We start from the raw sequence: 27,790 nt of genomic DNA on the forward strand, positions 1-27,790 counted from the left end.
ATGACCCCTTTGTGTTTGGCCTGGTGCAGCTTCCCTTCTCTGACTTGAAGCCACAAACTCCGCGTGTAACAGTGCTGGTCGTGGGACCTTTGGCTGATCCCGTTTATCTGGCCTCACCCAGCAGCTCTGCCCTACACAGAGAGCTCCAGCAAATCAGCTCTGGCATCTCTGCGTGGTGACAGCACGTGCAAACGTCTCCCTGTGTGTGTAACATAAGCAGCAGCTGACCTCTCACGTTCGAAGTCGTGTTTCTTACAGCCCCTCTTACAACTACCTCCAGCCCCTTCCCAGCCGCCGCAGGCTGCTCGGCCGTGTGCGTGGCAGCGTGGTCAGGTCCTGCGGTGATTGCTTCGTCCTGCTGTCCCCCTGTCCCCACGTGGGGCACGGATCACTGGCCCCCACAGGCAAGGAAGCTGCACAGCTCTGATGAGGGGACAGAGAGGGAATGAACTGCGAGGTCTTGAGCCAATGTGATTTACTTGGGGATCAGAGTTAGGCTCTGTAGTGCAATGTTAAAGCATAAAAATAGCCTCTGATTAACACTGGGCTGCCTTCAAAGGGAGAACCTTTTATTTTCCCAGTGCCCAGTCCTGATCTCCATCAAGCAGTATGCTTCCTGGGCACAGATTGTCTCCTCTTGGCTAAAATCAAGAAGCTCTCTTTGTTTTTAGCATTTCCTTCTGGGCTCTCTGTGTGCAGCCTGCACCTGGGGCTTCTGTGCATTCTCTCTCGTACAGGATCCTCTTTTTCTGCATATATAAAAGGCAGGGAGGGCATGGCCGCTGTTTGCCTGGCCATGGAATGGTTAAAAGCGACTTGATTTCCTAAATTGCTTCTTATAAAACGAACAGCACGTCTGCCAGGCTCGTCTCCCCATGATTACAGCTAATTACGATCGAACGGACACCTCCTAGCCCCCGTCATGCCGCTTTAATTGTCCGTTATTCATCTGCAGGCTGTCCGGGGTGGCAAAGCACTTGGCAGCCCAGCGACCGAGGCCTCGGCTAATTGTGAGGCCTCGGGGATTAGGGCAGGTGATTACACACTTCATGGTGTAATTACATAAGCATCGCTTGGCTGCTGCCCCGGCGCTGAGCCGAAGGTCACGCGCTGCGTTACCTGAGATTAATTGGAGCTGCCACTGAAGTGCGAGGTGCTGGCGGAGCGGTTATACGATTAGCATTAACATTTCAACAGCGACGGATCGATCTGTGGCTCTCCTCCAGACACAGCGAGCTGTGCAATTAGTTTAGAGGAGAGCTAGGGGAGGAAGGAGGAGGAAAGGAGAGACGGAGACAGCCAGGGGAAGGGGAGAAGGGGAGTAGAGACAGACGGGAAGGGGGGAGGCAAAGACAGGCAGATGGGCAAGGGGTGGGGAGAAGGAAGAATTTCTGAGGGGAATCTCAGCCCGTTCTGCGCTGTGGCTGAGCGTGTGGCAGTGTTTTGTTAGGGGCAGTTGCACAGCGTGAGGATTAAACTACACCACAAGATGTAGGGAAAGGACAGGAATCGTTTCCATGCCCACCTCATCCCCAAAGAGCCCTTGTCTGGCTTTTCATGAGCCGTGGTGGCTGGAATTCTCACGTTATCCCACGCTCCCATGCCAGCCCCCCTCTGAAAGGGGGAGCGTGGTTGTGCCTATGGTCTGTTTGTTGCAAAGTCACAGGCACCTTCTTGCTCCCTTTCTCTTGCCCTCCAGTTTCTCCTGAAGCAGATTTTATAGGGAGATATTGTAAAATGAAAATAAACGGCACAGCACTTGGCTTTGCCTCTAGATGCCCTGGTGAAGGTAATAATGTTGTAAGTGGCCATCAAAAGGAATTAAGAGACGTGCAGCCGGAAAGCAGAGATTTGCTTGCAGGCTCCCAGGGCAGATTTGACTAATGGAAGAGACCTTGGCTCTTATTCCCTTCCTGCCTTTTTTTTTTTTTTCCTTGCCTTCCTTTTTTTTTTCCCTCCCCCACCCCTCCCTGCCAGGGCTACCTGCCTTACTTCCAGTCATTGTCCTCTTCCCCACCCCTCAAACCTGCCTTTTCCAGTTTCCTTGCCACCTTACATCTGCTCTAGCCATTCTAGCCAGCATCACCCACCCTTCTCCAGTAGTATTGCCTTCCACTGACCCCAGGGCACTTCCTGCTCACGTCCCTCTCCCCATCTCTCCTGTCTTTCTCTGCTTTGCTTACAGCTATTCTCTAAAATTAAAGATCACCCCTTGTCCCAGCTAGGACAGTGATTTTTTTTTTTTTTTTTTTTTTTTTTTTTTGCAAGGCATACCAGTGCTGCCTTCAAATCTCCCCAGCTCCCAAAATACAGAATGCCTTTTCAGTTGCAAGGTAGTTGAGATAAAAACCCAAGCTTGCTAAGGGGACAGGCAGGTGCAGCATTTTCAGCCTTGCCTTTGCTATCTAGCCCTGGGCAGCCAAACCCCATTTCAACAGCCCAGCTGAAAGGCCACAGAATCAAACATATCAAGGTGGGAAGTATGTGGGACCTTTGGAGTCCTGGCTGCTTTCTTCCCTTTCTGGTTCTCCTTCTTCTCATTCTTCTCTCCCTTTTAAAAGTTTTGCGTATGGGTGAAGAGGCAGCTTGCTTTCTCAGAACAGCCTCTGGTACACAGTGCAGGTCATCTGCAGAAAGGAGCTTCTTCCTGAGCCAGGGCCCTCTGGGCATTGCAGGTGGAGCCTCCGGATTTTCAACAGGAATTTATTTTCTGATTTCTGCAGGGAGATATCCCACCCGCCACCTCTGCTTTCACCCCAGAATGCACCCCATATTGCTCTGGGACCCCACTTGAGACCTCCTTTCCTCGGGGTGCCCTCGGCGCTCTGCCAGACACCAGGTGAGTGCGTAGGAGATGCTTGCCATCAGCCGGGGGAAGTGGGTATAGAGCAAAGGTGCAGGCTGTGACAAGCTGTCCTTTAGCCAAACAGCCCAGACACATTTTCTGTGTTTCCCCATTCCTGCTGTGCTGACTTCACCCTTGTTTCACAGTGAGGGGAGCTGGTCGCCTTGGCTGCTCTCTCTTTTAATCCCCACCGGCCTCCCTGATCCCACGTTTCAGCAGCTGACTGCACTGCCTTGGGAGTGAGGGAGTGGATGGGCTCTAGAACAGAAAGGCGGTTCTCAGCTGCTCTTTCCTGCTCCGTTAGCCCTCTGAGGAGCTGGCCCTGAGTTAGCAAAGACTCAGTGCTGAGATTGATAACTCCATATCACTGTCCTCCCTGTCCCCAGGTTACGGGTTCCTGCAGCCGGCACAAGCAGAGATGTTTGCACGGCAGCAAGAGATGCTACGAAAGCAAAACCTGGCAAGGTAAAGAGTGTAGAGGGTTAGCCTGCCCGGGCTTGGGTTGGATTTTTCCTTCCCTTTCCTAGCAGCAGGCTATGTGGGCTGCTGCGTTGGGCGAGCTGTGCACAGGCGACAGAGCGGTGTCCAAGTGACACCAATGGGAACGGTGTGCGGGTGTGGAAGTGACACCTTGATCCCGCAAGCTCTGGTTCAGCAAGTTGCTCGCAGAGCTCCCCCCCACCGACCGTTCCCTCTTTGCCTCTCCCAATTTAGGTTGGAGATGTCGGCCGAGATCATCCGTCAGAAGGAGCTGGAGAATCTCCACAGGCAAAGGCTACTGGCTGGTGACCCGCTGAGCCTGCATCCCGGCTTGCCCCCCGACCACCCGGCCCTGCGCAACGTGCACGACATCCCCGAGGGCCACCCGCTGCGGGAGGAGCTCTCCCGGAGGAACGCCATGCTGGTCCTGCGGCACAACAACACTCCCCTGCTGTCCCTCAACCCCAGCGTCCCCAGCAGTGCCACGCCGCCCAAGGAGCAGCCCCGGCGGGGCAGTCGGAAATCGGCACACCACCGCGCCGAGCCGCAGGGGCTGAGCGAGGCCAAGGAGCTGGCGGAGCCCCGGGCGCGCGATGGGGCACCAGACTGTAACGACGAGGAGATGAAGGACTCTGAGAGCGACGCGGATGTGAGCGACGAGAAGCCCGAGAGCCTGAAGGCTGAGAGCAGCAGCTCGGCCGCTGAGCTCAAGGAGTGCAAAGAGACGGGCAAAGTCTGTGAAGGGGCCAAGGAGCTGGGTGAAGCGGCTGCTGGCCAAAATGCCCCCTGCAGCTCCTCGAGCGCCGAATCCCCCAGCCATTTGCTTGGCCCAGGCATCAACAAAAATGAGGTGAAGTATCTCCCGCCAGCCTCCATCCCACCACCTCAGCCGCTGCCCTTCGGATTCCCTTACACGATGAGCCCGTACTTCCATGCAGGTGAGTGCACGAGGGCCTGTCACTGAGTTACTGGCTGGAGCAGTGACATGTTTTGCAGCATGCTAAAAGTGGGACTCTTCTTCTTTTGCAGTGTGGTTGTGGTTCTTTTTTCTCTGCAGGGAACCAAGCACCTTCTTTTAATTAATATAAACGACTCCATTTGCAGTACAGCAAGTCTAGAGTCAGCAGGGACAAAGTACATGAGAAAGGAGATCCCGATATGATGGACTTCAGGGATCTTGCAGTTGCCTGGGCCTTCCCTGGGAGTCATGTCTCGGGACAGACGCCAGTAAATTATTCAGGGAAAGGCAGCAAAAATTATGACAGGCCAAAAGGTGCTGCCCTACAAGGTAAAGGGCCAGAAATATTGTATCTGGAAGGGTGGCTGTTGGGCTGCGCTCCTGTGATTTCCAGGGAGTGAGAACTGGAGGAGCCAGTTTGGAGTGAAACACCCAGATACAGCAGAACAGAGGAGGGGAAGGGGAGCTTCCCAGGCTGTTCTTCAGGGAGAGGTGCAGGGCTGGAGGGGGGCTGGCTGGTTCCCCCGTGCTTGGTTCTCCCTCTGTGCACTGCCATGGTTTGAGGCGAGGGAAATGAAAGGATTAAGGCTGCAGCATTTTCCTCCCTGCTGTGTCATATCTGGGACGTTCCCAGGGTAACATATGGGACAGCACCTTTGGGATGGGGTGTCAGAGGGTTTCTCCAGCAGTGACTTAGACATCTTGGCTGCCCCATGCCCTTGGAGGTGTCCGAGTTTAGCACTGCTGTGCCCCTTTGCTAGGGCAGAGGCAGATGGGCTCTTTCCCCTGCCTGTGGTGTGTTTCTCAGTCTCTCAGGCACTGGTATAGCTGGACCGGTGCCTGTTGGATGGGACAGGCGGGCAGGGAGGGCATTGCCAGCTCTCTGGTCCCCGAGGGCTGTGGAGGTGGGCAGCAAAGGCAGGCACAGCTGGAGACAGAAGGGAGCACTGAGTACCAAGTGGGGTTTCCAACCCTGGTAGCTGCTCTGCCCCGGGGTCTCCTGGAGGCAGAGCAGGGTGGCAGCCCCGCTAGCCTAGCCGAGAGCCCAAATCCGCCTCATCTAATTACTTGGCTGAGCAATTAGCAGGAGGTAGGACCTCCTGCCACATGGAGGAGGGAGAAAGGGGGGGGCATGGCATGTGGGTCGCGGAGGCTTACTGTTTTCTATGCAAAGAGCTGCCGCGGTTGTGAACGCAGCTGCCCATCACTCATTAGAGCTGCCTTCCAACCAGGAAGGAGGAAGCGATTTTTCTATGACAGGCAGGTGGCCAACATGATAAATATTCCTGCTGCCTTGGGCTGCTGAGGCTTCCTCGCAGGAGCCTTTTTCTCCTGGCCATTAAAAAGGGAAACGCACGGCTCTGTGGTGCTCATCACTTGTGTGAGGCTCTGCAGGGAGGCCTGGATTGGAGACGGGTTTCCTCCCTCCCCCAGCAATGTGCGAGTTACTGTAATAGGCCATTTATTATTATCACTTCGAATTTATATCACCATCGTGTCTTGAGGCCTCGGCAAAGAGCAGGACTGTGTTTCACTGCCCAGTTTTCAGGCGCTTCTGATTTGTGGAGCCTGTTCTGGTGCTGTAGGTCTTTTCCTGAGGGCTCTTTTCCTCTCGGCTAGCTTCACACACTGTCGTGGCTGTTCATGTTGCCTGTTTGTGGGACAGCAGCGCTGAGTTCAGGCCCTGCTGTGGTAGGCACTGTACGGCTCCCTAGCAAAAGCTCTGACCTGAAACAGCCTTGGGAAATACGGGCATCTTGTTTGATGCAGCACAGCAGGTAGATGGGGGAGCTGGGACTTCAGCAACTGAAATATTGAGGGCTGTATTGATCCAAATGCTGCGGGGACCATGGGGTGTGCTGGGGTAACGTGCGCCAGTGAAAAATGCGTTACTTGGGCCCTTGGGGAACACAAACCACCTGAAGACAGACAGACAGAACTGCACCCCCCTCTCCCCCAGCGCCATATAATTTCCATAATCCTCTTTTTGCACGAGGACTGCTCTTTCGGCCTGGCTGGTCCCGATGTTGTGCTGTCCACTGGAGGCTGCTGCGGTAAAATAACCACCTAAACAGGGCAGGTAACATGGCAGGCGGGAAGGAAGAGCCGGAGGGAGGAGAGGAGAGAAGTGGCTGCCTGAAAATGATCACTGTTTCAGGCAGTTCCTCTGGTCTTCCAGCCAGGGGAGGTTCCTCCTTTGGAGGCAGAGTGCTGTTTTCTGTCCCTACTGGGAAGAATATCGATGAGGCAGCCAGAGCTGGGTCGAATCCCTGAGCTGCCTTCTGGGGATCTGGCGGCTGCTCGATGACCTCATCTCATCAAGGTTTCAGCAGCCTTGCTCCCCTCCTCCTCCCACCGCCCTCCTCCAGCCCCGTCCTTTGGAAAAGGTGAAGGATGGAGTGTGCAGGAGGCTAAAATTCTTCTATCGATCTGTAGTCTGGAGAGCAATTAACGCAAGCCTTCCAGTGCCTCTCCGTGACCCAAGCCCCCTCCGGTGTGCGGGGAGGAGGGGGTGCGTGCACAGGGAAGAACGGGAGAGGGGTTTGAGAGTGGTAGCAAAACTGATTAAACCCATAGGTGGGCTGACTTCTGAGCGGGTTTGCTTTGTGCACTGGTCTCCCAGTTGGCACCTGAATTGTCTCCTGGGATGCCAGGAGCGAAAACTCGTGTGTTCCCATGCAGCAGAGGCAGCCCCGTTGCAGCCTGGCTGCTGGATTTGCAGCAGAGGTTTCCCTTACTGGGGTGGCCAGAAGGGTTGTTCTCCCGGACCCGTTCAGCCTTTGGCTTCTCCTCTGAAGCAGCTGGATACCAGGAGGAGGGAGGGAAATTATAAATGGATTGCGGCATGGGCGGTGAGGGCTTTTACATGGGCACCTGTCTGCAAGACACTGGCCTGGGACGATGGATTCTTTTCAGTCCCTACACGCTGGGTCCCATCTGGTGAAATGCTCTGTAATCCATTACCAGTCTCTCGGACCATCATTTATCATAGAGCAAGACAGAGGAGGCCTGGCAGGGAATAGATGCTGCCCTTTATGCATCCTCGCAGTCCAGCAGGATCTGGTGACATGTCATTATTATAATAGAAGGTGCGTCCCTTCTAGCCACTTGGCACCTATTTGTTATCATTGTCCAAACTGCCAGAGCAGTGGTGAGTGGGTGCAGCCATGCACAGAGGTGGAGCAGAGGGTGCAGTATCATCCCGAGGAGGGATGAGATGAAGGACAGGAGCCCTTTTGCTCTAGGGACTTGAAAATTAGGAAGGGCCAGTGACTGGAGGCAGCGTGCTGAGGGCTGGTCCTGTACTAGTTGCAAATTAGAAACACGCTGAGACTGGAGGGACCAGTGTAGTCTGCAACCGGGTCATCCTTCGGAGGTGCTTCCTGGGGTTGTTCTGCACCTGGTGACTTCAGACCGGTGACAGAGCTGAGGTGGGAGCAGAAGGGCGGGGGGGGGCACCCGAACACCAGGCTCCACAACCCTGGCTTCAGGGGTGCTGAGTGCACAGAACGGCAACTGAGTCTTTGGAGCTACTAGGGCCGAGCTCTTCTGCAGGCACTGTGGGATTTGGGGCTTTTCTGCAGGGAATAGAGGTGTTTTGCCACTAACTTCAGTGGGATTAGGTTTCCACCTTCTAGCTTTTAAGTTCTGTGGCACAGAAACTGCTAAGAGGCCCGAACCCAGAGTATTGATATTTGCCTTTCCCCTCCCAAGAACATTTCCACCAGTTAGTCCCTCTTTCCCTGGTATAAACGGGAAGGGAAAACAAACTCTCAGAGATAAATATTTTGGCCGTATTCTATTTCTCTGTGTGTGGGTATGTGGAAAGTATTTCTTCTTCCCATACAGCGGGCCCGTCTTGCCCTCAGTCTTGGACACAGCAGGCTTACTGTGTGTGCATCTTGACCTCTCCCTCCCTTTCTTCTGGGGGCACGAAGAGACAAAGGAAGGAAAACCACGGAGGAGAAAGGCTTCTGGAGGAGAAGCGGTTGCTAGCCCAGCTCTGCTGGCGGTGTCAGTAACCCTGCAAGCGATCCCACGTTCAGTGCAGTTCCAGGATTGCAAGCACGTGTGCAGGAGAGGGACCGGAGGGAAGCCTTACACCTTCCCCCTCCTCCCTGCCAGCTGTGAAGGCAACATCTGGGCCAAGTCTCTGCCCACACCGGGGGGGACCTGGCGAGGTGCACATGACCCTCTCCATGCAGGCTGAGGTTAAACCCTGAGGATGAGGCTGGCTGGCTGGTGATGGGAGAATTCATTCCCAAGCACCGTGTTGCTGCAATTCAATCCTTGGCTTGCTTTTGGAATAAGGAAGTACCTAATTTTAAAGCAGTTGGCTGTTACAGTCAGATCCCCTCAGAGACGCTTGCTCTGGCTGCAGATGGAGGTGTCTCGCCTGAGCATTGACTGTGCCTGGAATAATTGAGTTCAGTTTCACTTCCTCTATTTACCAAGCTGCAGCCACTCTTCCAAAAAGGAGAAAGAGAATTACCCCCCACCCTGAGAAAGAAAAACCCTCCCTCAAAATGGCAAAAAAGGAAAAAAAAAAAAAAAAAAAAAAGCCCTCAGCCATTTGAGTGTTTTGTGAATTTTAACATAAGCGACTGTGAGTTTGTCTCCTGGAAAACAGAATGCAATAGGAATGAGAATGAGGGCTCGTGTCCATCTGTCTGTCTGATAGCTGGCGGTGGCGAGGGGGAAGGAAAGTGCTCACTGGCTCTTTGGCGACGGCCTCTGCCTCCACCTCCCGTGCTGACGGGCGCCTAGCTCGCAGGAAAGCTGATCGTTTTCTCTGCAGCTGTTATCAGACACACAAAAGTATTTGAAGTTTCTCTCGCTGGAAAAAGAAGGGGCGCGAAGAGGAGGGTGAGGAGCTGGCTGGCCCAGGGTGGCGGGGCGGGGGGCAACGAGCTCTCCGCGCTTGGCAGGTCCCGGGAGCGGCGAGCAGAGCGTGGTGCAAGCCTGGTGCTGAGGCTGGAGGGGAGAGCGGCCTGTGCCGGCAAGAAGGAAAGATTGTGGGAGAGACTAAGGGTGTGAAGGAGGTGTGAAAAGTCTTCCCGGGAGGGGAAGCAGTGGTGTGGCTGCAGGAGCCGTGCGGAGGGTGAGGCTGGGGAGGGAAGCAGGAAGTTGGGAGCGGAAATGGGGTGGAAATGATTACCCAGCATCTGGCTGCTGCTTGTCAGACTGCTGTTGTTTTAAAAGCATCTTATTGGCATGATGACTTCCTCTCTACATCCTGCCCTTTTCCTGTTAACCTCGGACTGTGCTGGTGGCTTTGCCTTTTGCTCTTTCTGCGCCTCGTGCCGCTGACCTGGTGCCTTCCCCCAGGGAACTGGCCGCTCCCCATTCTCTGGGCTTGTGCTCCCCACCATGAGTTGGCTGCATCCCGTTTTCATCCTGTCATTCCTGGCAGAAATGCTATCTGACCTGCTGTGGACAGGAGCAAAGGAGTCACAGCAAGGGGTTGTGTCTGTGGTACTGATCAAATGCCGCAGGGAAAAATCTTGGGCCTACAGGACAGATAATTTTGTCATGATAGACCCCTGGGAGAAATATTTTTTTCTGATAATTTCTTGCTTTGTGGCCTGAATCATAGCAGTTTATACCCCTCGTAAACACTTTCTCTACCTGCTCTAACCATGGATGTTGACATCCTTATAAATATCTTCTTGATCTCATGGTCTAAATTATATCATGCAGCAGTGGGTTCCGCAGATTAACAATTTGTTAAATCTTTTTTTTTTCCCTCTCTTTTTTTTTCTTTCCCCCCCCACCCCCCCACCCCCAAAGTGGTGTTTTCTGGAACTAGGTTTCTTCATTACTTGTTTTTACATTTTTCCCTTTGCACACCACAGTAGATATGAGTTACCTGGCTGGCATTTCTTATTCTCAGTGCCTCTCCTCCAGCTCCTCTCTCAGCTCCAGTCGGGTTTTCTCCCTGCGTGCACATCCCGTGCTGTCAGGCTCTGGCGACACAGGGCAGCGGGGGGGGGGGGGCAGCTCTCTTCCACCCTTTTGGAACCCATCACCTTCGTCTCTGCTGACAGGGCTGGGACCTGAACCGCTGTTGCGTTTCGGAGAATTGACATACCGGCTCGCACCGAGCTGCGCTGTCTCGAGAGTGTCGCGGGGGCTGGCAGGGGTCATCCTGCCACCCGCCAGGCGCTCGGCCAGGAGCCGCCCAGCTCCTGCAGCGCACCCGAGGGCAGTGTATTTTGGGGCAGAGCGAGCCGATGGATGTTTCAGGCTGAGGGTGGATTGCAAATGAACGCTTTGAAAGAGCAAGACGTTCTCCAGTGATTCACGCTCCAGCAAGGCAGCGGGCCACCAGGGAGAGGTCCGGGGCCAGTTATCATTCGGAGCACGTAGCCAGGGGAAGGGCTGGGGGGAAGAAACCCACAGGGCAGTCAGAGTTTTCCGCTTTGCGGTGCGTGTGGAGAAACACTCCTTCAGGGTTTTTTCTTTTCTCTCCCCTCCCCCTATTTCTTCCCTGCAGCTGAAGGACATTAAACACATGAAATGCATTAGCTAGGATTTTTCCTTTCCCCTGCCCCCCTTTCTAAGCTGGGGACCTCCAGGAGGAAGAGGCCTATGAATTGACCCTGCCCAGTGCTTTAATTGACAGGTCATTAAAGATGAATGTGTGGCTGGAGAAAAATATTCAGATTGCAGGCTAGTTGTTGTCCGTGTGGGATTTTAATGATTTATGTTTCTTTCTCCTCCCCTCCTTCCTACCCCCCCCGACTCCAAACAATCCAGGCACCATGGGAGGTCTGTTTCTGGATGGTGAGGAAAGCCCTGCGCTGGAAGACATCAGCAAATGGACGGTGGAGGATGTGTGCAGCTTTGTGTCCAACTTGTCCGGCTGCACCGAGTACACTCAGGTAAATCTTGTAACAGCCTCAAGAACATCATGGGAGGAACGTCCTCCCTGCAAGCCCGTTCTCTCCCTCCGATCTGTCTGTATTTTACTTGCTCCGTTCTCCTAGGAGAAGGGGTATCTCAGAGCCCTGCAAGGCTTTTGTGTTTTTTTTTTTTTTTTCTAGTGGATTGCTAAATAGCTACTCACTGCCAGTGAAGACCCCAAGAAGGTGTGTGATGGGCCTTGCAGGTGGATAGCAGTGAGGAGAGGATGGGAACAGGGGCAGGGTTAGGAGGGAGCACCTGAGTTGCGGGTTGATCGGTTGGTCAGTGGCTTAGTGTCACTCGTCCCTCACTGTCAGGCTCGTGCTTTTAGAAGCTCGCTGGGGAGCTGCTGCCCCGAGGGATGTGCTGCCAGGTAGTCCCTGGCTCCGGGGGGGGGGGGGGGGGGGGGGGGGGGGGGGGGCAGCTTGCCGGGCCAGCCAGCCTGGCGGGAGGTGCTGCGTCCCCTCGCTGACCAACCCAGAGCGTTGTGAGGGCAGAGTGGGGCTGCGAGGGACCCTGCCTGCATGAGCGTCGAAGAAACCTCTGTGCTTACGCCGTAGAGCGGTGGCGACTGTGATTTTTAAGCTCATTATAGCAGAGTTGAAATATCCGTCACTAACGGGGGCTTCATAAAGCCTGCTCAGTGTGAGAGCGTGAGGTGCAATACAAAAACCAACCCTGTGTTTTTTGCTTCCGCATCTGCTGGAGTCCATTATAAATGCCCCATTGAGAGAACGCCCCAACTGCGAAGGCCCGGATTCCTGAGCTGTCTGGGACAGCCTTGTAAAGGGGATATAGTGTGCTTAGAAGGGAGGGACTGAAAGTGGCAGAGATAGAGAGGCAAAAGGCCAGAGTTCAGGACAATCCAGCCTTTCAGCAGAGACACATCCTAGGCTGAGAACAGGTCTTGAAAGGGAGGAAGGAGAGCAGGAACGGAGCTTTCCGCACAGGCCAGTTCAAGAGAGGAGCTTCCCTGCCTGGCAGCTAAGGAGGGCAAAGCTCTGCTCTGCCATCCAGGCTGGCTGAAATCTGATTTCCCCAAATCTGCCACCTCCCCCCCCGCCTTCGGCCCTTGCTGTCTCGCCCTCTGTTCGTTGTGTTAGGCAAGTGTCCTCTCCCAGAACTTCTGTTCGCTCCCGGCCATTTTGAGAAGGGTGAAGCTCAGCACCCCTGTTCCTGCTGGGACCGCCTGTGAGGAGAGCAGCGTGCGTGCCTGGCTCGAGGGAAGTGATTTCCTTCAGGTCCTGCTGATGTGTAGCGTGCTGTGGGGTGAGGGGCGTGCTTTTGCATCCCTCCAGAAGGGATGGGGAAGTGGAAACCTGTAATTGCCCCACACCTCCCCCTTCTTGCTCAGGCGACAGGGTAACGTGTTCAATCCACAATTCTGTCCTTCCTTGCCCCCTAACCGTGATGTTAATCCCATCACAACAGGCTTTGTGAAAACCACCTGTAAACCCAGTGCTTCTTTGGAGCAAAGAGCTGTGCGTGCAGGCGAGAGGCAGCGCTTAGGAATGGGAATGCTTGTTACAGAGATGGGGGGGGTGTATTTCCAAAGAGGAACGACGGAGATTTGGGTTGTGTTTGGGGGTGGATCAGGGTGACCGGGTGTGTGGAAGAGAGGAGGGTCGGTTTCTCATTATGGAAAGGGCACTGGTTACAAAAAGGTGGTGGATGGATGGGTGTTTATGGGAGCGAGAAGCAGCAGGTCTGAGCGTGTAGAGGGGAGTTCAGGGGCTGGGTTTAGTGAGGATGGTGAGGGGACAGATGACGGGTTCAGGAGCGTACATCTGTGTTGAGCAGAGCTCAGGCAAAAGGCTCCAAACCCAAGAGATACAGCTACTCGTGTTCTCTGTTATCCCCCACCCCAAACAGCGTGGGGTGCACGGGTGGTGGAGCAGTGTCTGCATTCCTGCGCCGGGGAATGAAGATCGGAGTTGCTTGGAAGCTTCTGAACTAGGCCAGTAGGAAATGTGCAGGAACCTTTAACACAGCCACCGCGCGGATCATCCATTTACACCTTCCATGCCAGCTCCTGGTGTACCAGTGGGGAAGGAATCAATAGCTTGCTGAGACAAAGGTTCAGCAATCTTCTTGGTGCCTTGCAAACAGAATGTTTTACGATAATGGGAGCTGCTGCAAACAGCCTCCTGTCGTGGCCTTGCTATGTTGCATTATGTAGGGGGTATGTGGCTTAAGGGATGATGCGTTTTTATGCACTCTGGTTATATGCTTAACAGGTTTTTTACTATGTGAAAATGCCAGTGTTCGAGGGCGACCCAGCTCCGTGGCTCTGAACTGCAGAGCTGTCTGTGTTCTCTTCTCCAAAACCACAGCTGCCGGGGAGGTCTGGCACTGGTCTGCAGGCTTCTCCTGCCAGGAAAACCCAGCAAGAGTTTGGTGGTATGCTGTGCATTTAGAAACATGTTTCAGACAAAGAAGAAAACTTCAGCAAAAACAAAAGTTGCCATGCCCGATTTCAGCTCTTGACAATATTCAGCTTTGTCCCTTCAGTGGATCAAGACCTGCAGAACACCCAAGGGGGATCCTTTCTCAAATTAAGGCTTTTTGTGAAGGGTTTTAGTGCCGAGCAAAGGGAGGCTTTTGGCTCCCGGCCACATTGGCCTCAGAGGAAGGAAAAGAAATTGGTATAGTAAGTTTTGCTAGGTCAAAGAGCAGAAACACATGCTGCAGTCATGAGCAGCTTTGCTGGTGGAGTCCAGCAATAAAAACCACTTGCAGCAGCTCAGCTGCCTTGGCTCTAACAGGCACCGCCACCCTCCAGAGGGATGGCTCTGGGCTCCGGAGTGCTGCTGAAAAAGAAGCCGTTGGAGTAAAGTGAAGCCCCCTCCCTTGCAGCAGTGTTAGTAATAACAGTGCTGTGCACAGCCTGCTGCCCGGGGAGGCGGCGGGATCCGGCCCCACAGACTGGTCATCTGGGGGAGTGACCAGCATGGGCTGGGGTGTGAAAAAACGCGGTGGGGTGGAGATGCGGTTAGTGAGGAAACCCGGGCACCTGACTGGCACCGCCCAGAACCGAGGGGAACCTGCTGGCCTAATTACCGACTGGGGGCAGTTTACTGGGGGAGGATTGAGCCTGTATGTCCAGCATAAACACCCCGAGGAGGCGGGTGGAAGTGTAGCCCCGCTCTACAGATGAAGAATGAAGCAATAAGACAGCGTATCCAGATCTTAACCTTTGTAACACAGTACATATTAGGTGGAAAACTTTTGCATGACCCTGTCATTTGAACTAGAGAGAGGCAAAACAAAGTATTTTTTTTTCCTGTCCTTAAGAATGTGTTAGAACGGGATCGTTTTGCATGGCTGGGTGTATTAGAATGTGTTCATGTGAAACTGCCATTTTATGACGGTACTAGCCCTGCTGCCATTTCTGTGATTATATGTGGGCACATCACCAGGTTCTGCTTTACTCAGCTAACTGGGAGAGGGGCAAGACGTGCTGTATTGCTGATGGGAACTGTCTGAAAGGCCACGGCAGTTGACTCAGTAGGATTGTGCCACGTTTCGTGGTACCGCTTGGCTACCTCAGGCAATACAGTGGCACTGCAGTATTTATTAGTGCATGTTGCTGAATATGTTGGGGGAAAAAGAAAGGGCCTAGTGCGAAAATAGAACGGTGAGGAGGGCTCCTCCTCCCTGATCCCAGTTGGTGTTCGGGGTATTGGGGGTCACTGCCGAGCAGCATGAGGACCGCGCTCTCCAGCTGCTCCAGTGTTCCAGGGATGGCGGTAACATAGCACAGGCAAAGGAGGAGACAGGAATAAAAATAAAAAAATGAGAAAAAGACAAAAAGTGCAAAACTGAGTGCTGCACATGAATCCATCTAACCTGCAGCGTGTGCTCCACAGATCTGTTTATGTATTTTTGCCTGGAGACTATTTTGGAAATTGGCAGCTTTGAGAAGGAAATGCATGAACAAGCAAGTTCCTCCTTTTCAATTGCATATGCCTCACTGAAGAATGCAAATACTTTTGAAGTCTACTGGGTCAACTTTTTCCAAATAGCCACACAAGTGTGAGTGACCTAGGATTTGCCAAAATTTAGATTATCTTTTCTCCTACATCCTCTGCCCTTTTTGGAGTTGGGATAGGGCCCCTGGGCATGTCACTTCTCTCTCAAATCTGCTGTCATCTGCTGTCAGCTGGGCTTACTCACAATGTTGCACTTAGGTCAGCTGTTTTGGTTGCTAAACCAGAGAAAAAAAACTTCACGCCCCATTCCAACATTAAGAAAAATAAAAGAAATGTTTTGCTTTATCTAAACTGGCCCAACCAGCCCTAATTCACGTTCCCACATGTGTCTCCTTTTCTTTGTTGGCTCCTGGCTGTGGATGCAGGACTGTGCGTACCTCTGGTGTATCGCCATGGCCCCACTTCACCCTCGAGGCTCTCGGGGTCTCCCTTTCCCACAGCAGTATGTGCAGTGGCGAGATGAGTGCACCAGGTATGTCCCTGGCATTTCTAAGCCTGGACCTGTGTTCTGGTTTCTTCCAGGTATTCCGAGAGCAGGCTATTGATGGCGAGACCCTGCCCCTCCTGACAGAAGAGCACTTACTGAACAATATGGGGCTGAAGCTCGGACCTGCGCTGAAGATACGGTCACAGGTTGGTCAGTCTCCTCTGTAGTAGCACGCAGCACGCTTTAAAGTCGTCCCTTTGTTGTTCCCTTGACAGGACTAGGGCTGTCAAGCAACGTGGTTTATTGAATATAATTTATGAGGCAATAATTGTTCATTTATTTATTTGTAATTCTGGTTTCAAGAAAGCTTGACCTGTCCTCCAAAATGTTCCATATCCTGACCCGGAGCCGGTCACATAACTGTTTCAGGAAGAAAACACGGACAGTATTCAGTGCCCAGGGGCAGAAGCCAATAGTTCAGGACAAGTGGTGGGAAGGAGTAACAGGGAGGCAGTGGGAAATTCCTAAAATGGACCAGCTTCTGCTAGAAAAGACACGTTAGGCTGTTCCCACAAATACTGGCCAGGAAAGACAAAAACCTGTGAACAGGTGAGGCAAGGGAGATGGTTTCAAATCAGTTGAAAATAGTCATCCCGATGTACCTAAAGAACAGGGTAAAACCATCTCAGGAACCAGTTATCTCTTTTTATCTAGAATGGATAGAAGGTTTTTTGCTGCTCATTTTCCTTGTAACTCGATGGCTCTTGGTGGTTCTCCTTCTTAGCGAGACTTGAAGCACAAATGCATTCGATGTCTCTCAGCATCATCTGTTGATTACTTTCCCTCCCCAGTGAGTAATGGACCAGCTCTTTCCCTTCTCTGCTGTGCTAGTAATAGACTTCTGTAACGTTTTTTATCTCTTGCTAGTTAGAGCTTACTGGTCTTGCTCATGGGCCGTGCCACCCCCTCCCACCCCGCGCCCCCCGCTCCGGACTGTGCGATTCACTTGTATTTTGAGCCACGGGAAGTAGAAAGCGTATTTGCCTCCGAGTTAGTCAAGTTTAGGGGATTTTATTTCCTCCTCAACCGACTAGGTTGCTGCTGCGCCCTTACAGCGATGCTGCTGCTTCTCAAAAATACCTTTTTTCCCCTCTATGACCTGGCTCCCAAGTCTCTGCCTGTAGAGGTCTGCTTTCCTAAAATTGCCTTGCTCTTCTCCTGTCTCCCCTAGCTGGCAGTCATGGTGACTTCCATTTCAGTTGCCTCTACTTCCCCTGGGTTGGACTCAAACCTAGAACATATCTCTGCTAGCTGTTTTGTTTTTTTTTTTTTTTTTTTTTTTTTTTTTCCATTTAACGATCAGAAAATAGCTTCTGACACGTCAAGAACAGGCTGTTCTATTGTATTCCCTAGGGGATTATGTCATGCAAACAATCATGACAGTAATGTGCATGTGCACATACATGGGTTGCACAGATAGTCACTATTCTGGCGTAGTTTCTCTCACCCACAAGCTATACATTTGTTACATTATGTTAAAACAATAAGAGCAACTTTACTACTTTCCCTACAGCCCTCACTGTTTATGAGGGGTCTAATAAAAAGGTTCTGTGGGCAATTGTTCCCTGTGGGTCAATTCAGTAGGAAATAAAACTCTTATGTTTCTTAAAAAACAGAGAACGCCAAACAGCTCACAGACATTCTTAGATCGGATTTGGTGGGGGAATATGAGATACGGGCTGAAACTAGAAAAACCCTGCTTCGATTTAATCAATAGTGTTTAAAGTTCTATAATAAGGCATTGGGGGGGGCGGGGAGTAAGTGGGGAGCAAAGTCCCGATGTCGCTAACTGAATAATGCCGCAGTTGTCTGGTTTGAACACAAGCCTGTGTTTTTGTTTAAGCTTAAATGTGAAACAGCTGTGTAGGTGCTGGAAAGTTGTGGGGCCTTTGGCCCTTGCTGGGAGGTGAGAACTGCTTCAGGAGAGTTTTCTTGGGTACTGCAGAAGGGAGAGGCTGCAGGCTTGCACTTCCCTGTGCAGTTAACAGCAGCCACCCTGTAGCCGGATTATTTTATCCCTCCCTCAGCCCACCCCCCTTAAGAGTGATTCATGCCCTTCAGAAGCGGACAGTGTGCTGTGCAGTACCCTGGGCTGGGGTAGCAAAAGGAGAGCAGAAGAGTTCTGTCAAATGGGCCATCCATACCGCAGTGGTAAGAATCAGGCAGCCCTCTCCGCCCGAGGCACCAGCCCCGGGGAGCGGCGATGGCCTGGGAGGGGCCGCTCATGGAGGGGGTGAGCTGGGCTCCAGGAAGGATGAAGAGCACCAGCCTTAGCCAGCCAGGTGACCAGGCTGCGAGCCTCCAGAGCCCCCCGAGGAGGCGGCGAGACCCGATTAGTTCAGCTCCGAGGCTGGAGCAGGTTCAGCTGTGGGTTGCGCGCTTCTTGCAGCCCGCGCCGCCGCAGGGCCTCCATCGCGGCCGGCCCAGAGAGCGCAGCGCAGGCCCTGAGCTGGGATGGAGGGCAGGCCGGGCAGCTCCAAGGCCACGGCACTGATGCGCCCGGTGAAACAGAGCTAGGGAGCACGAGTGCGTACCAGAGTCCTTTAGAAAAAAAGAGAGAGGAGGAAACCTTTCCTGGTGAGTCAGTCACCGAGGGGTTGGGGATTTTGTGGCGGATTGGCAAGGTGAGCTCTTCGTTCAACCGGCGTAACCTGGCTCTTCTGTCTGCAGTTCACCAGGGAGTACAGAACCTGGGCTCGCCGCGTGAAAATGCAGCTTCTGTGGTTTCTGAAGAGTCTGGGGGCAGCCTCATCCCTTGTTGTCCGCCCCGCCCCCCACATTTATTTCCTTCTCTTTTTTTTTTTTTGACTAGGTCGCCAAGAGAGTGGGCAGAGTTCTGTACATGGCGGGCTTCCCCATGGCCTTCCCACTGCAACCTCCTGGTTTACGGCCCCCAGAGCGGGACCTGCCCCCCGCCGAGCTCCGGCCGTCCTCCACGGGCAGCGTGGCCTCCCCCTTCAGCAGCGGCCTGCCCGCCGCCAGCCGCATCTCACCAAAGCAGGAGAACGGAAACCCCACCGTCATTGCCGGGATCAACGACACCACGAAACCTCCCTCCTAACTGCGGGACAGCTCTGACTGCTGCTGGAACGGAGAGTCAGTTGAACGAACTGAAGGTAATGCATTTTGAGAGACCAGGAGAGCCTCCCTCAGCAGCGTGAGACGCAGGAGCGAGGAAGGGAGGTTTTTAATTTTTTTGGATGCGTTTGCTTTTTGTTTAAAAACAAAACACAACACACAGAAGTTTTAAAAACTGTAAAAAGGGAAGGAAAGAAAACTATCCAAAGATGTACTGAGACAACGCGAGTGAAGAGAAAGAAAACGGTTCTAGAGGATGGCAGCAGCGTTCCCATTCCCTTTCACACCCCTTCTCGCTCACCAGTCTGAGCTGCAGCGCCGCGGACAGGGAACGAACGCTTTTCTTTGCCTTCAAAGAAACATGGCTTTCAGGAACTTCTGGGTGTGACTCCGAGCAGGGAAGGGGAACAGGCACTGCTCCTCCCAATGGTACTCAGCACCCCTGAGCAAAAAAACCCATCAAAAATGAACCCAACCACCTTCCCACCTATCTCCTCCTCCCTGGAAACTGTACTCAGTTCCTCATTCAGGTGTCTATGCATCTCTAGCAACTTTGAAAACAATACCAAAGACAGACAAAAAGAAGAAGAAGAAAAAAAAAAAAAAAAAAAAAAAAGGCAAGTTCCGGTCCATGTTTACTTCAGTGTGGATGGTAGGGCACAGGCGGCTCAGTGCTGGCCCCCAGGCTAGGGGCTGCCCGTGTCCCTGGCACCTTGTCCCTTTCAGCACACACCCAGAACAGACTCTGCCCTGCTCCAGCCCTGCAGAGGTTTGTTGTTGTTTTGTTTTGTTTTTTTTTTTTTTTCATTAGATGTTTTGTTTTAAAGAGAAGAAAAGAAGTGTGTGCTTCAGCTGGATGAAGGGTCACAGGCCGCATTTCAGTGTGGCCCCCTCTCTCCTTCACTTGTACAACAGACTCATTTATACAGTTGGGGTGGGTTTTTTTTGTTCATGGGTTGTTTTTGTTCTTTTTAAAGCCTTGTTACAGAGGTGGATGTAGTTGCACATTCTGGCCTGCTGTGGACCATGAGACAGATACCTGTGCGTTCCCAGAGGAGGGGGAGGGATGCTGGGGGAATTCAGGCTACAAACAATGGGTGGAGTTTTTACTACTGTGAATGATGGTAACTCCTGGGGGTGACCTCCTGTGACTTGTACAGTTGTGAACAACAATCACATGTGGTACTTTTCTCTCTCCCCCCCTCCCTCTTTTTTTTTTTTTTTTTTTGTTTAAACGTTGCACGTGCTACCGTTTTTCTTACAAAATAGCTTGGTGGTACATTAGCGTCTTTATATTGTAAAAAAAAAAAAAAAAAAAAAAGTCATTATCCATCACATCATGATAAAAATGCTTTCCAGCAATCAATTTAAATAAAAAAGAAAAACACTTAATTTACAAATGGTACCTAGCTTCCTGAGCTCCTTGCAAATGGTTGCTTTACCCAAGCTGTCTCCTTTCCTCCCGGGGTGTGCTCTGGGGCCGGGCCCTTTGCTGCTGGTAACTCTTGGTGCGTTGGAGCTGGTACATTTCTGGCCTAAAAGCTGATTTGAGGGTTGGGTCACAGCTGCCCAAAGGCAGACAGCACTGCCCAGCCAAGTTAGAGAAAGAAGCAGCAGCAACTCCTTTCTCTTTTGGAAGAAAAGGTAAGTTAGAGCCGCCGCCTTCTCATCTTGGCAGTCAGGGCCCAGGCTCCCCCGTGGAACTGTGAACCTCAGGCTTGAGCCCTCCCAAACCCCAATGAAGCAGCAGGTGCTTTGGCCCCCTCAGTGTGGGCTATAAAGGATAATAATAGTGATGTTAATAAGACCCAAATAATTAGTAATGTCCAAGGTTGGTTCCTGCCCCTTACAGGACAAAGGGTATCTGGGTGCATGTCTAGGAAGGGCAGGTGTCATGATTAACCCCAGCTGGGAAAAAGAAGCTTTCTCTATCCCTATTCCTGTTCCAAAAAGAACTGAATGAAGCAAACACCCCACAACCCTGTCCTAGAGCAGTAATTACCTGTGCAGTAATGATGTCTGGAAGCAGGAAGGGAGCAGCACTCAGTGTCGGACAGGAAGAACATAATTACCTCGTTATGTACACTGAGTTATCACTCACACAGGTGGGTGAGAGCAAGACCACCAGCCAGGCTACAGTACATTTGGGTTTTTATCTGCAATAATGCAGTGTTCTCTGAGCTGTGGTTCTTCTGACTCCATGAAAATAGAACTTAAAAAAAAAAAAAGGAAAGAAGTTTTTCTTTTAAAATGTTTTTTTTGAAAAACCATCTTGTGCTCTTGTGGTGTGCAGGAGTAAGGATGCCTGGCAGGGACGACGCAGGCACTGCAGAAGGCAGAGGTGACCATGTCTGTGCAGGTAGCTTGGCCAGCCTAGCGCTGGCAGGCAGCTACTGACCTCACTGAATGGTGGCAGAGGAGAATGAAGATCATATTTATCCCTAGTCCTTTATCTTCTTTCCAGAAAATCAGCATTAACACATAACAATGCTCTCAAAAGGCACAGTTGATTTTCAGCAGCGATTCTGTCAGTTACGTTCTAAGAATACTTAACTTTTCCTACCTCTCTCAGCAAATACCTTCTATTACCAGTTTATTTGCCAAAGAAATATGTTTCCTAGCCGCCAGTCCTGCAAACTAACAGTGCTCTCAAGAGAGAAGCTGTTTCTATTTTCCCAGCAGATCACAAATTGCCCTTACCCACCCTGAGCTACACACTGTCCTCCCCCAAGCACCGCTCCGGCAGGGCGACACGCAGTGAGCTGCACCCAGAGGCTGCCCAGGTGGTGCAGTGGCTTTGAGGCAATAAAGAAAGGCTGGGTGCCCAAGACAGCCCTGCAATTGTCACTGCTGGTTTCAGGACTCAGAACAAACCTGTGTTCACCACCACCATCAGCAGCTGGGACTGGCCTTAGAAAGAGGTGACTTCATGTCTCGATGGGTAACAATAGGTGTGTGACAAAGCATGGGCTCAGAGTTGTCCTTTGTTTTCGCTAAGCAAATGTATCCCATGCAAAGCCAACGGCTATCACAAAATGAAAGTATGTGTTTCCTACATTATTAGTTTTGCTTCTTACGCCTTCCTGCCTGTACAACCTCCCGTTCCGCCTGCCCTTTCCATAGCCTAAGGCACTTAAAGTTAACTTCTTTAGCTACTTACAGCCAGCTTGAGTGAACTGACTGAGCTGCCTCTGATGCTACTGAAAAAGGCTTCCATTTGCAGTGAAGATACAAAGCTCTCAAACACTCCATGCAATCCTGAAGAACTTCCTGGCAAAAGGGAGGGTTTGGTGAGGGGCCCAGAGCAAGATATGGGGTGACGTGGGTAGTTGGCCAAACAGACAGGAGGACCCTTGGACAAAAGAACTTGTCCTTCCCTTGGTCAGTTCACTTATGCTTCAGCAGGAGCTGAAACTGAACCCTGTGCTATTTAAAGCAGCAGATTTTAATGAGGGCTTTTTATTAGCTCTACTGAACAGTTTTACTGGCCTTGACGTGACCACAATTTTACTGTTACTAAAATCATAACTGTTAGAAAAAGCTTGAAAGTCCGAGTAGCATCTCTGCCGTGTCACTGAGAAGTCCTTGGTGGCACCTGGGACTGGCCTCCCACCCTCCATGCTCCCCAGCTCTTACCACCTCTCTGAGACCCAGCAGCGGGTGCTGGAGACTGGGTGATCCGGTACGCAGCAGGTCTGAAAGGGCTAAGCATGGAGGGGGGGCTGTGGGGGCCCTCAGTCATCATCGGAGAAAGCCAAGTCCTCCACAATGTCCTCTTCTCCTTGGGCTAGCTGTTCGAGGTCAGACCGCGACATCCCACCAGTGCAGCTCCTCTGCCTCTGTGACCCTCGGGAAACCCGAGCGGCTGCTTCGCCATCCTCTGTGGGTGGAAAGAGCGAGAGGTGTAAAGCCTGCTTTACTGAGAGCGAGGCGAGTCGAGGCAACTCATTGCTAATTAATCCCAGACACTCATTAATTCATTGGCGCCACTGCAGCTCCCAGATAGCAGTAGGAGAGCGCTGCGGGGTGTGCGGTACAGCGCTGGCTCTGAAGTACTTGGGGCGACAGGAGAGGAGCCCTAACGAACTGATACACCTGAGGCAAAAACACAAAGTAAGAACCGAGGGGCAGGCACGAGACAGGCAGCGCCTCCAAGCCTTCAGCCCTCACAGCTCGGGTCAGTCTTCCTCACTAGAGATGTCAGGCTGGGCATTAAGAGCTGACAGAAAGGAGCTGTCACAGGTAATGGTGAGACTCACAAATGCAAAACCAGCCCCGAGCTCCCTCCTGTTTGAACTGGTAATTTAACAGCAGGGAGCACAAGTGAGACCTGGTTTCTAGGGGCTGTGCAGGACGGTACTTGTCCCCATTCCCCCTGCCCTTTCACTCCTGAAGTGTGGCTTGAGCTTCCTACACCTTGCTTCCAAAGGCAGCCCTGCAGCCCTTCTTTCTTAGGCTCTACCAGCAAAGCATCTGCTCAGCACCAATTCCCACCTCTGATCTTATACCCACAGCCTCTCGCAGGTTGTGGAGGGCGGCAGCAGCCCTGGGACCTGGCTGCCTCTCCCCCTCCTCAGCTGCCAGGCTCTGCCAGTCCAGCCTACTCTCCAAAAAGGGGCAAAAAGCAATCTCTGGCTGCCCAGATCATGGGCTGGATGCTCACTGCAGTTCACGTCTCCCCAGACTGGTGACCCCGGAGCATCAGGACCACAGAAGTGCCTCTCCAGGGCACTGACCACCTGCAGAGCTCTCCCCCAGGGCTCTGGCCTGCTGGGGTGTGGGAAGCTGTCACAGACACAAGCTCCTTGCTGGTCCGATACCTGACCAGGCTGCACGCACGTGTGCTTTTGGTAAAAAGCACAACAGGAACACTCAGCACACAGAGGTTAAGACTTGGGAGGGGCGGATCTGCCTGTCTGCCCTGCCTGACCGATGGCTGAAAAAGTGCCACAGGCCAAGAGCACCCAGACCCGAATGTCACTGCTGCTACACGCCAGCATCCAGGCACTAAGAGGCCGCTGGCTCTACGCCATGCTCCTACAGCCCAAAGCGAAGGAAGCTGCCATGAGAGGTGAAGGAAGGGAGGATCAGAGTTCCTGCTCCCCCAGACACCAAGGAAGGGTGTTTTTCCTTCAGCTTGTCTGAGTGCTCCAGTAGGCAGAGAGGGAAAACTCTCCCCTCTTTATCCTTAACAGCATTGTCAGAACATGCATCAAATAATACCCATCTATTCTCGGCGCCGAGGTTTGGGTGTGTGCATGCCAAGCCACAGCCATCTGCCATGCTAAATCAGTCAGATTTTGCTCTCACTTGGACTCCTTCCCCCTTCCTGCTCCCCAAACTAGGAAAGAAAGCCTGCACACAGGAGCTTTTGTGGCCGTTCCCCACAACCACACATCACACCCAGTGGCACGCTGAGGAGCAGAGGCTTGGCACTCTCATACAAAGGCCTAAGCAAGTGGCACACAAAAACCAGCAAAGGAACACCCCAGCAGCCAGAGCTGCTGGCAGGCCCAGCTTCCGTCTGCTCAGTGAGCCGAGCGACTTGGCAGGCGCCGGCAAGACGGAGCCGAGCACGGGGAGCTGCACGCTGCTGGGGTGCTGAGCAGGAGCTCTGGCTGGCCGTGGCTCCGTTCAAGGGACAGAAGGGGAAGGCAGTCTCTCCTCAGCTGCAACAAAGCCTGGCTTGGTGTCTGGGGACAGAGCTGGCACCTTCTCAGCAGCCATTTAGACAGCTGTTGGTCTAGCTGGCTAGGGGCACGCTGAACTGGGAGCCTTGCACGCTGACAACCACTCACCAGTAAGACTACTGGTTCTGTCTCTGGGCAGCAGCTACTAACTGGCAGAAGCGATCAGGAGCATGCACAGATCGAAGCCAGTCAGGGTCTGTACACATACCAGCAAATACTGCTCTTCCAGTGTCAAACCCCCAGGTGAATTCAGGGCTTGGACAGGATCTCCCACCCAGTCCTATCCTGGGAGGAGCTGCTGAGAAGCAGCAACTAAAGGGTTACCCCTGTGCAGCACCTCGTACCCCCGGCACTGCTCAGATGAAAAGTGAAGTGCACCCTGCACACCCCAGTGCATCTGTAACCTGCGGAGAGCCTTGCAGCAAGGTTTCTGTACCCTGTTGGGGTGGGCTGCACTTCAAGAGTTTGTTTGAGCCTCTCTGCAGGAGGCCCCTGAAAAAGAGATGAAAGGGACTGGTGGCTTGTTAGAGCAAGGCCCACAAAAACCTTAACCCTTTCGCTCTTCTCTCAGAATAAACTCACAACTGGCAGGTCTCCCTGTCCAGGGTGTGTAAAAGTCCCTCCTGACACCCGATAGCTCAGCACAGCAAGAAAAGAAGAGACAGTTCCTTCGTAGGGGAGCCCCCAGGATGCAGGAGCCCTCAGTTACCAGTGCTGTCAATAATCCCCTTCCCCTTCGCTCAACTTACCATCTGAGTCACTGTCTTCTTCCAATTCTTCCTCGTCCTCCTCGATTTCATACTTCCCTTCTTCATCATCATCATCCTCGCCATAGTCCTTGCTGCTTGCTTCTGAACTGTCATCTGACTCCTGCTTGGCTTTGGTTTTACCTGCAAGTATTTTTACAATGTAAATGGAAACATAAAGAGCAGCACACAAGCATACACGCGGGCAGTATATGCAAAGGGCAAAGTACCACCACCCCAACATTCATCCTCAGGAGTACGGTCCTACACACACTAAAGGGAAAATTTACCATATTTCTCCAAAAGCCACACAAGAGGCCCAGAGAAGGATGCATTTCATTTCAGAGGCGCCTGCTAGAGTCCAGGACACAGAGTCAGAGAAATCCCCTCAGAAGCCCATAGCAGGGTTTTACCGCTAAAGCCCAGGATTTGCTGCTACCTGGTATTTATGGAGCACCACCAGCACTGCACCCAAGCGTCCGTCATGAACCTGTCTGCCCTGCTTAGACATGAAAGCTCAGAGAGGCAGCCAGACAGAAGAGTACAGTGATAAGAAACGGGCCTACTGAACAGACAAGAGAAAGGAAAAGGAATAAGTCACCCAGTTGAGACCACAGAAGGGCTGGTTCTACTGAGAAAGAGTGTCTGCATATACCCACCTCCACCCCTCCACAGTTATGTGTAACTGAAAACAGGGGCAGACTCTCCGGTTCAGGGCATCCTTGTAAAACTCTCTTAGTGTTATTCCCTCTGTCAGTCACAACAAAAAGGTCTAGGAGCAGATAACGCTTCAAATTCCCTCTGCAGATGGCTAGCCAGCCCCAAGGGAGCCTCAGAGGAAGTATGAAGAGCCTCTGGGTGCTTGGTCTACAGGAAAACCATCTGCCCCCAAGCCTCTGGAACCAGACTTCTTTTACTGATGTTGAGTTCACTTCAGTGGAGAAGTGCTTCTGCCCTCTCCTCCTCTGGACAGTGTGAGTCACCAGGCATTTAAATGACAGAATACAAATTCTGTACAGACAGAGCCCAACCACCCACTTCTTTTTGCCTCCATCCAGCTACCAGTGCTGCAGCTTGCCTGCCCTTGCTTACAAAACTGCTGAAGAAGCTATTTATTCACACTTCAGACTCTGCTTGGAAACTGGCTGTACGTCTTTCTCACATTATGACTCTTGGGCCCCACCGTGGCATCTATTTTTTGCCCCATCCTCCCTCCTCAGCAGCTGACCTATGTTACTCACTGAACTGGATACAGAGCCATTAATAAGCTGGCTGCTAGCATCCCCAGCTCCCTGTCATCACCCTGCTCGCTCTGCTTTCACCCATCTGTCAGCTCTGCCAGCGTGCAGCCTCTGTGCAATTGCCCCCCAAGGGATCGGAAGCTACATCTCATGGACGGGGCTCTCTCGGGCGCCCGCAGCCATGCGGAGAGCACCCGCTCCACGGGAGATGGATTGCAGTCCTGTTCACTGCACCACATCATATTGATGGGCACCTGAGCAGCTCAGGCAACAACCGAGGGGCACGCTCTCATCCATCAAGCAGCACTAGCGAAAGCACCGACGGATCCAGCTACCAGCTCAGCTGGAGTGTGCAGAGAAACCAGCTGTGGGCAGGAATTGGGTATCGGGCCCTTGGGTCATTCCTATGTGCTACGACACAGGCAGCACGGCCACTAAGAGGAATTCACCAAACTTCGCCAGCCCCCTGCCTCCCCTTCCACTGATGTACCCACACAGAGGCCCCAAAACAGCCTTCACCCAGAACTCGGGCTTCCATCTCCTGAGGCAGAAGTGAGTCAGCAAGGCTCCAGAAGACAGTGCTTAGGGTGCTCCAGTTAACTCGTGCTTCTCCCCTCTTCCTCTGCATCCTCAAGCTGACAGCCCACAGCAGGAATTTTGCCACTGAGAAGGGCTGTGATAATTCTGCTAGGAAATGAAAATGTCTGACCTCTCCTTCCACACCCCCGGCCCCCACCAGTCTGGCATTAAATTGATGTAATATGATTACGTGAGGGATAAATGAAGAAACCTGTTCAAGTTCATTAGAGGCAGACCAACACCTAATGTGGACAGATCACTCATTACAGCCCGGCCTGGAGAGATGCTGCAGCCACACTCCCTTCTCGCCTTTAATTGCCTCATGACGAGGCAGCCCAGCACCTCTTTCTAAGCCATTAATAATTTCCAGGAGCAGCCGCCTTTCCTCCCCGAGATCTGTCAGCTGGTAAATGAGAGCAACGCATGAACTTCCCCACCCCCACTGGCGACACACAGATTGATCAAATCCACGCTCTTTCTTCCCTGTCTTCTGCCTCTTTCTGCCCTTGTCTGCTAGGGGGTTCCCAAAATGTGCAAACTTGTTTCTCTCCCCTCTTCAGACCCTGCAGAGAGCCTCCTGCCTGCCAAACGCTCTCTCCATTCCAGAGGACAGTTTGACTCGATGTGATGGAACTGTTTGCCCCCTTGGGGGGGATGTCAGGGGGGAGCAATGTTGCTGATATGAGCAGGCAGCTTTCAGCTCCACCTGCACAAGGTAGGGGGAATCTCCCTTTGGATCCACAAGATTAGAAAAACGATTGCAGATCCTTCACTTTCCTTCCTTTTCC

General features: G+C 52.5%; 2 protein-coding genes and 1 long non-coding RNA gene across 7 annotated transcripts in view; 1 reads left to right on the forward strand and 2 right to left on the reverse strand.

The window, feature by feature from the left end:
* The window catches only part of SAMD11 (sterile alpha motif domain containing 11), a 127,856-nt gene extending 107,714 nt beyond the window's left edge, over positions 1-20,142 (forward strand). For all 5 annotated transcript variants that reach the window (XM_042794654.1, XM_042794655.1, XM_042794657.1 and 2 more), the window contains exons 9-14: positions 2,724-2,839; positions 3,232-3,310; positions 3,560-4,263; positions 11,043-11,167; positions 15,704-15,814; positions 18,481-20,142. In XM_042794654.1, coding sequence (XP_042650588.1) covers positions 2,724-2,839; positions 3,232-3,310; positions 3,560-4,263; positions 11,043-11,167; positions 15,704-15,814; positions 18,481-18,729 — 1,384 coding nt within the window. In that variant the 3' untranslated portion in view covers positions 18,730-20,142. The remainder of the gene's footprint in view (positions 1-2,723; positions 2,840-3,231; positions 3,311-3,559; positions 4,264-11,042; positions 11,168-15,703; positions 15,815-18,480) is intronic.
* LOC122153656 lies at positions 1,131-18,111 on the reverse strand. Its single transcript, XR_006165502.1, has 3 exons — positions 17,854-18,111; positions 3,532-3,537; positions 1,131-1,141 (listed from the first exon to the last, which is right to left on the reverse strand). It is a non-coding gene; the product is annotated as an uncharacterized LOC122153656 (long non-coding RNA).
* NOC2L (NOC2 like nucleolar associated transcriptional repressor) overlaps positions 19,517-27,790 on the reverse strand; it is a 56,180-nt gene continuing 47,906 nt past the window's right edge. The window contains exons 18-19 of the mRNA XM_042794659.1: positions 25,186-25,326; positions 19,517-22,626 (exon numbers count right to left, since the gene is read on the reverse strand). Coding sequence (XP_042650593.1) covers positions 22,481-22,626; positions 25,186-25,326 — 287 coding nt within the window. The 3' untranslated portion in view covers positions 19,517-22,480. The remainder of the gene's footprint in view (positions 22,627-25,185; positions 25,327-27,790) is intronic.

Source organism: Tyto alba, unplaced genomic scaffold (genome assembly GCF_018691265.1).
Source record: "Tyto alba isolate M040663 unplaced genomic scaffold, T.alba_DEE_v4.0 Super-Scaffold_20000042, whole genome shotgun sequence".
NCBI lineage: Eukaryota > Metazoa > Chordata > Aves > Strigiformes > Tytonidae > Tyto > Tyto alba.